This window comes from Mangifera indica, chromosome 1 (assembly GCF_011075055.1).
Source record: "Mangifera indica cultivar Alphonso chromosome 1, CATAS_Mindica_2.1, whole genome shotgun sequence".
NCBI classification, from domain to species: domain Eukaryota; kingdom Viridiplantae; phylum Streptophyta; class Magnoliopsida; order Sapindales; family Anacardiaceae; genus Mangifera; species Mangifera indica.
In genome coordinates this window covers 9,482,431-9,489,931 of record NC_058137.1, presented here as the reverse complement: position 1 = coordinate 9,489,931, position 7,501 = coordinate 9,482,431, and the positions used below count along the sequence as shown (strand labels likewise).

General features: G+C 32.9%; 1 protein-coding gene across 1 annotated transcript; it reads left to right on the top strand.

The window, feature by feature from the left end:
• Positions 1-255: 255 nt before the first annotated feature.
• On the top strand, positions 256-5,831 carry LOC123230111 (MICOS complex subunit MIC60). Its single transcript, XM_044656236.1, has 12 exons — positions 256-434; positions 518-563; positions 1,685-2,380; positions 2,562-2,660; positions 2,759-2,911; positions 3,088-3,165; positions 3,487-3,579; positions 3,672-3,791; positions 4,245-4,322; positions 4,428-4,607; positions 5,166-5,267; positions 5,344-5,831. The coding sequence occupies exons 1-12, from the start codon at positions 424-426 to the stop codon at positions 5,575-5,577; spliced, it is 1,890 nt and encodes a 629-aa protein (XP_044512171.1). The 5' UTR covers positions 256-423; the 3' UTR covers positions 5,578-5,831.
• The last annotated feature ends 1,670 nt before the right edge of the window (positions 5,832-7,501 follow it).

The window sequence follows — 7,501 nt, the reverse complement described above, 5'->3', positions numbered from 1 at the left end:
TTTTTCAATCAACTCAAAATTCTTTATTAATATTATTGTTTTGTTGTTGGTATTTCAAATTCAATCATATAATAATATATAATACTCAAATTAATTCTGGTTATACATGCATAAATTAATGTATAATTATTTGTTATATTTGCGTAATATAAAGATAAGACATCTTTTTTACATAATTAATTTTTTTATTAAAATTTTAACCCGGCATGGATGCCCTACTGCCAGTAAGGAACAATAAGTACTAATAGAGTAACTTCTTTATTTTCTTTAGGTATTTTCCCAACTGACTGTCTTAACGAGCTGACTCCACCTGCCAGAACGCACCGTTTCGCTCCCTCACTGAGCTGACAACGAAACGCTCTCTTGGCTCAGCCATTTTCTCAAACGCCTTGACCGCACTCAGTCGTTAGATCCACCGTTGAAATGTTACGAAGGTAATAATTTTTAAATCCCAAATATAGGGTGTTTTTAGGTGTTTCAATTGTTGAATTTCGTTTCAATGGTGCTGTAATTTCAGGTCAATTTTGGAATTATCGTCGCGTCGGAGGATTCTGAGGACCCAGGCAAGTTGTTTTATTTGTGTTATGGAGTTTGATGAGGCGGTGTCGTTTTGTTTGTGATTGTTGGATTGCGTGTTTTTGAGTGGTTACTTTCAGTTGTGCGCTTGGAAGCTGGTTTGATTTAATTGAGCAGTGCTTTTTTAGTGGTTAGAAGCACTTTTTTTCTGTTGGTTTTGTAGCGTTTGAGAGGTTAAAAACACTTGAATTCCTTTATTAGAGAAACACATAATAGGTTTTGTGCTGTAAGATGTTTTTGAGTGATTTTGTAGGAAATGCATTTACTTGGTAGCACTTCATAGAGATTTATCATGAAGAATTTGCAAATGGATCGTTAATAGACAAATGTTCTGCCTGTAGGATAGATTTTGATAATCTGGGGTTATTTCATTGGTTTAATTTGTATTTTTTATTACATTGTGTTTTTCATTGATAGTTGGACACTAGTGAATTTGATTTACTTTGCATTTTGTATCCATTTTGATACAACCAAGGGTGTTTTTATGTAGTTAAAAGCTTTCTTCTTATAATTTTGTAGCTTATAAGAACTTGGGTTGAAGTAGCTTTCAGAAAAAAAAAAAAAATCATAAGTACTCCCCTATAAAATGTTTTTAAGTGAATATACTTAAGAGCACTCAAAAGTGCTTTCTACAGAAACATTACCAAAGCCTTACTATGTGTATTGGGGGTTCTGTAAAATCCACAGTTTCTTGGTTGTGTTCTCAGAATAGCACTAGATAAGTGTTTCACTGATCTTAAAGGGTGCTTTTAATTATTTTCAGTTGCACACTCCCAAACATGCCCTCACAAGTATCAGTAACTTTTAGATTCTGTTTATTGAATTTTCGTTCTCATTATAATTCTTGGTCATGCCAGTATCCATGTGTCTTTATCTTTGGTTAGGAAATTGTGTTTTCTTAAGCTTTCTTGACGTCTATCATTACAACTGTTTATTATTTTACCATTGGTAGGCCATCCTTCAGCTTATATTTTTGGGTTAAGTGATCACTTAGCACTTTTTTGTATGCTTAACATGCTTACAAGTTTGTTGATTTGCTACTGTTTGCTCTATTGATGCTAGCATATATGTTATGCTCCCTAGTTTTCTTATGCATGGATAATTGCAGCGGGTCTCCTTTATTATTTCTTCAAGAAAGGAATTTTCAACTGCATCCCAGCTTAATTCATCCAACAAACCTGGTCCCACGGGCAAGCCACCTGAATCAAAGGGTAATTTGTCAACTGTTGTTGTTGGAACTACTGTCATTGCTGGTGCTGCCCTTTTAGCTTATCAGAATGGGTATTTAGATCAATATATTAGCCAAGAGAATGAGAAACAGAAGTCTATTGATTTGCCTAAGTTCAGTGATGATAAGAACACTTTGAAGAATGCTCAAAATTTGGTGGAGCCCATAGTTCCTTCCCACAGTGACAAAGAGCCTAAAACATCTGTGGAGCAAGCTTTGCAGAATGACAAAGATCCTCATCAGCCTGGAACATTTAGTGAAATACCAGTTGAAAACCAGTCTCATTTGGAAGATAGAGGAGATTTGACACCTGAAGATGGTACAATAGCAGTGGAGAAAGACTCAGCGGAAACTATTAAGAAAGTCATAGAATCTGATATTCAAGGTTCAAGCCCTCCAATATCATCTGAAGGAAGTATTCAGATGGAAAGCCCAGAATCAAAAACTGTCAAGGAAGTTCAAGTCACTTCAATATCTGGCCAGGCGAATGTAGTTCCTGATAAAGATGAGGAGACCAAAAAATCCGACCTGAAAACAATGCCACATCAGCATATTATCACAGAAGACAAATCCAAGGTACCTATTTTTCTTACTTCATCCTTTAGTCTTTTTCAACGGTGCTTTTGTATTATTTATACAAATATTATTATAGTGGTGTTGAATTATTTTGTTTTATTCAGTTCTGAATTTCCATTTTATTGTCTATTATATGGATGTTGAATGGGCTCAGAAGTAGCTTATATATCTTTTATTGCAGGATGCTTTGGGCAAAGGGGCCAAAGCACCAGCTTCTCTCCTTGAGGCATATCATCTTAGGGATGACATTGATGAAGGTGCTACAGCCAAGGCGACAGAGGTTTATTATAAACTTTCTTTATGTGTTGTATTATGCTTATGTTTTGTTACCATGCTGTAAAAAAATGTTTGTTTGAACTTTGTTTCTCAAATTGTTAGGATTATATTAATGCAATTGAGGAGCTGAACAATGATTATCTATCCAATGAGGGGAAATTGGTGTTTGATTTTTTACAAGCAATTCATGCTGCTGAAAAAAGGCAAGCTGAACTGGATGCTCGTATGTTTGCTGAAGAAAAGAGAGTACTGAAGGTTTGAATTGTCAACAATTCCTCACATAAATCATTCAAATCCCAGATTGATGTTTTATTAACTTTACAGCTTCATAAATTGATAAGTTGAAAAAAAATAGTGTCCTATCGAACAAAATTGACTTTTCCTGCTTGGGTTTACACACATCTTGTTCAAATCTTTTGGCTGCTTTTCAGGAGAAGTATGAAAAAGAACTGAGGGACTCAAGGGCTAGGGAGCTGATGAGTACGGAAGAGGCTGCAATCTTAGAGAAGGTATAAAACTTTACATCTTCTTACTCTTTATTTTTCTTGGAAGAAAGTGTCTTGTGTTTGATTGGGTTGTACATCTTCGAATACAATTTAACAATTGAAAGCATTATTGTAATATGGGTACTGAATTTTTGGGGTTAAACAGTGCATGCAAGTAGCCAAGCCAGGTGATAAGTATTTACAAAGATCACTTCGTTTCAGCAGCACTATATCCTGCTTGTTTATGCCAACCCTCCCGAAAGAAGAGAGAGAGAGTATCCTCTATGGCATCTACTTTAGGATTCATTATCAGATCCTAAGTATCTTGCTTTTTTCCATTTGCAGGAATTGAAGAGAGAGAGAGCAAAAGCGGCAGCTGCTATCAAGTCACTGCAAGAGGAGATGGAGGAGAAACTAAGGCTGGAACTGGAACAGAAGGTTGCTTTTTTAGTTTTTGCTGTAAATAAACATTGCTATGTACTGAAGTAATTAGGAACCAGTGAACTTAAGCCTGTCTTCAACGATTACAGGAAAGTGAAGCAGAGTTGAAGTTGAAACAAGCACAAGAATTAGGTAAAGTGGAACTAGCTGCAGCAATCACACGTGAGAAGGCAGCACAGATTGAGAAAATGGCAGAAGCAAATCTTCATGTAAGAATTTTGTTCAAGTCATATGATAAGTTTTGAAGACATTCCACACACATAAAATTGAATGCTTGATGAAGGATGTCTCATAAAAATCTTTACTTTGAAGGTCTCTCTAAAAATCTGAGAATGTAGAATGTGTCACCCTTGTACCACATGTATTGCGTGTACAACAAAAAGACATAAAAAATTGCATCCATTAACTATTTCAATTTCCAATATGAATTATTTTCTTCTTTTAACTAAGTCCAAAGATTAGGTTAAACACATTGAATTATCTAGTCCTTTGGAATTTCAATGTTGTTTATATGCATGCATAATTGTTCGAAAACAAGATTCATTATGCATTGTGTACAAATTTGTTGGTACTGTTTTTTCTTGTCTCTACCTCTCTTTAGCCAGTAAATATTATGATTTTGTTTGTAATGACACTGAACAAATTTTGAATTTTTTTAATAGATAAATGCATTGTGCATGGCATTTTATGCTCGATCAGAAGAGGCTCGTAAGAGTTACTTTGCTCACAAGCTTGCTCTGGTAAAAAACTTCTTTTCTGTTTTATGTTGACTCATGTTATGTATTTTGTAGCACATTAATTGTTATTTCTACTTTTTAAAATTTGACTCATATTAATTATTATAGGGGGCACTTGCTCTAGAGGATGCACTTTCCAAAGGGTCACCAATTAAAAAAGAAATAGATGCACTATGCACCTATCTAGATGGCATTGAAAAAGACTCTGTCTTGGATTTGGTTTTATCATCCATTCCAGAAGAAACTCGATACCATGGCACAGAAACACCATTGCAATTGAATCAGAAGGTAAATTAGTGATATGCCAATTAACTGTTTAACAAATATGTTCTTATCAGTTAGGTTAGAAACATGGAAGACCTTCATGCAATAAGATGTGAAAACTTAAAGAATCTACATTACCGGATGATAAGCCTTTATTCATCTTATACATTGAACTATACGATTGTATGATTACTTATTCAATTCTTTTTGGATGGCAAGTTCGTCAAGACCATTGCCCAATCTGTCAGCTACTTTTCACAAATGATAATATGTATGACTTAACATGGCCAAATTTGAAAATTTTTTAGGTGAACAGTAGGATAAAAGTCACCTTGTTCATTCTTTAATCTTTTTAAGAATATAAAGATTGTGCATACTTTCTTTTTCTTTCCTTTCTCAAATGATGCTTTGATTTAGTTAGCTTTTGGGTGCAAGTGCAAACTGTTAAAGATTTTAGGTTTGTTTTGATTTTGAGGAGTTTGAACTTTATGATGAATCTCCTAAGCAAAAGTTGCATGTCTTTGCTAGCAAAAGTTGGATTTCTCTCTTTTAGGTTGCATCTGACATCCATTTGTATTGCAGTTTGACACCTTGAAAAGGACACTACGACATTTCAGTCTGATCCCACCAGGCGGTGGTGGTATCCTAACACATTCGTTATCACATGTTGCATCCTGGTTAAAGGTAAGAAAATACCAGATCTAGTCACCGCATTACCTTATTGAACTCCTTAATCATATTCTTTGCAAATGCCATACAGGTAAAGGAAGTTGGCGAGTCTGGAGACGGGATTGAATCTGTGATTTGTAGAGTTGAAAGTTACTTGTGCGATGGAAAACTGGCCGAAGCAGCTGATACTCTTGAACAAGGTGTTCGAGGTAGCCAAGCAGAGGAGATAGTAGTTGATTGGGTGAGGCGAGCTAGGAATAGAGCAATCACAGAACAAGGTCTAACTTTCCTTCAATCGTACGCTACTTGCCTTAGCCTTGCTTAAAGTTCTGAGAAATTTAACTGGATGCCTGCTTTTTATATGGAGTATATCTCCATCTTATACTAAATTCATTGATTCTGCGGTTAAGCCTACAGAAATTTCCTATGGGTTTTCATAATTACTTACGAGACAACAAAGAATAACCATTTCTTTTCGAAACTTTTTTGACGGGAGATCTGTAAGAATTTTCACTGCCCTTTTCCTGAAACTGTGCAGAATATCCAATCATCTGAATAAAATTTTGCTTTCTTACAAAATCTCCAACTTTTCTTTGTACTGATGTTACTCGCATTTATAATGCTTATTAATTTAAGGTGATATATTATTATGTTATTAGATATTATTATATTATTAATTAAAAATTATTAAATTATATAATGACATATTATTATGATATCCAAATTAATTTGCTTATGGATTGTTTATTTGAAGAACTTTTTCTTGTTGATTTTTGTATTTGATTTATAAATAAAAAATGATCATGAAAACTTACACAAGAATTTTTATACAATCTTTTTTGTTATAAATTTCTCATATTCTAAAAGTATAACAAAACTATATGTATATATTTTTAAGTAAACGATTGGCTATATAAACGATGTATTATCATGTGATCGAGTATGTTTTTATGTGATTAAATTATTTTAAATTAAAAATAAAGTAATACATAATCAAATAATAATAAATAATATGTCCATTCGATTGTGATAAATATATGTGGCAAATCTATGAATTTGTCAATTTTACTCAAGATTCTAGGGAGTTCGATAAGTCTAGTAGGATAGTTTTTGAATATCATTAAAGTGATTAAGCTTTATTGATCTTTGAATACAGATGAGATTAACCCTCTTTTAAAAGCATTTTATATAGAAAAATTGAAAGAATATATAATAAAAAAATTTAAAATGCATTATCTTGTTTTGTGAAGTTTGAGGTGTGATATTTCTAACTAGTAACAACCCATTCGATTAAGGGAAAAGACTTGTTTCCACCTAAAGTACAGTAAAATTCTAAATTTCTATTCTTTAATTTTTAAAAACTTAAATACTCATTTATGAACAAATTTTTATTAAAAATCTCAGTTAGAATTAAGGATAAAATTGTTATTTAATAAAAATTTTTAAAAAACTAAACTTTTATCATGTTCTCTCTCTTTAATTTGAAAATTTCACAATTTTCTCCAAATTTCTCTTCAAAGTTTGAAAAGTAGTTATTTACCCCTAAGTTTTTCCTCTTTCCACGACTCACTCTTTCCATCCATTGGTCGGCTTTCCCTTTTTCTTCTCCATCAACAAGTCACCTCTCTTTGCTCTGATTTTGCCATAGTCGGAGATGAAGACCATTGTCTTCATCTTAGATGAAAACGAAGACATTCTGTTTTCGTCTAAGCTAGGGATGATGGTCTCCGTCTTTGACAAAGAATAGAAGAAGAAGACTACCAACCGAGAGAGAAGGAGGGAAGGTCGACCAATGACCAAAAAGAAATCGATAGTTAGGAGGAAGGAGAGAAAACCTTAGAGGGAAATTGCCACTTTTCAAACTTTGAAGGAAATTTTAAGGGAGGAATTATGAGATTTTCAAAATGAGAGGGAAAAATATGATAAAAGTTTGGTTTTTTATAATTTTTTATATTAAATGATAGTTTTACTCTTAACCTTAACTAAGATTTTTAATATAAATTTTTTTATGGTGATGTTTGAGTTTTTGAAAATTAAAAAGTAAAATTTCAAGATTTTACTATACCTTGGGGGGAACAAGTCCTTTGAACTTTTTTTTAATTATTATTTATTAAAAACTCTTGATTATTCATTCAGTATCATTAAAATACAACTCAGATTTAATAAAAAAAAGGTAATCATATTATAGGAACATTTGATCAAAAACATTATTCATTTAGTATTATTAAAATACACATTTGAAGGAAAAT

What these genes read in the sequence shown, in the direction of transcription:
- LOC123230111 (XM_044656236.1), top strand. An exon ending in AGGCTGCAATCTTAGAGAAG is followed by an intron (nt 3,166 to 3,486) that starts GTATAAAACTTT and finishes TTCCATTTGCAG; the next exon opens with GAATTGAAGAGAGAGAGAGC. An exon ending in CATTGCAATTGAATCAGAAG is followed by an intron (nt 4,608 to 5,165) that starts GTAAATTAGTGA and finishes TTTGTATTGCAG; the next exon opens with TTTGACACCTTGAAAAGGAC.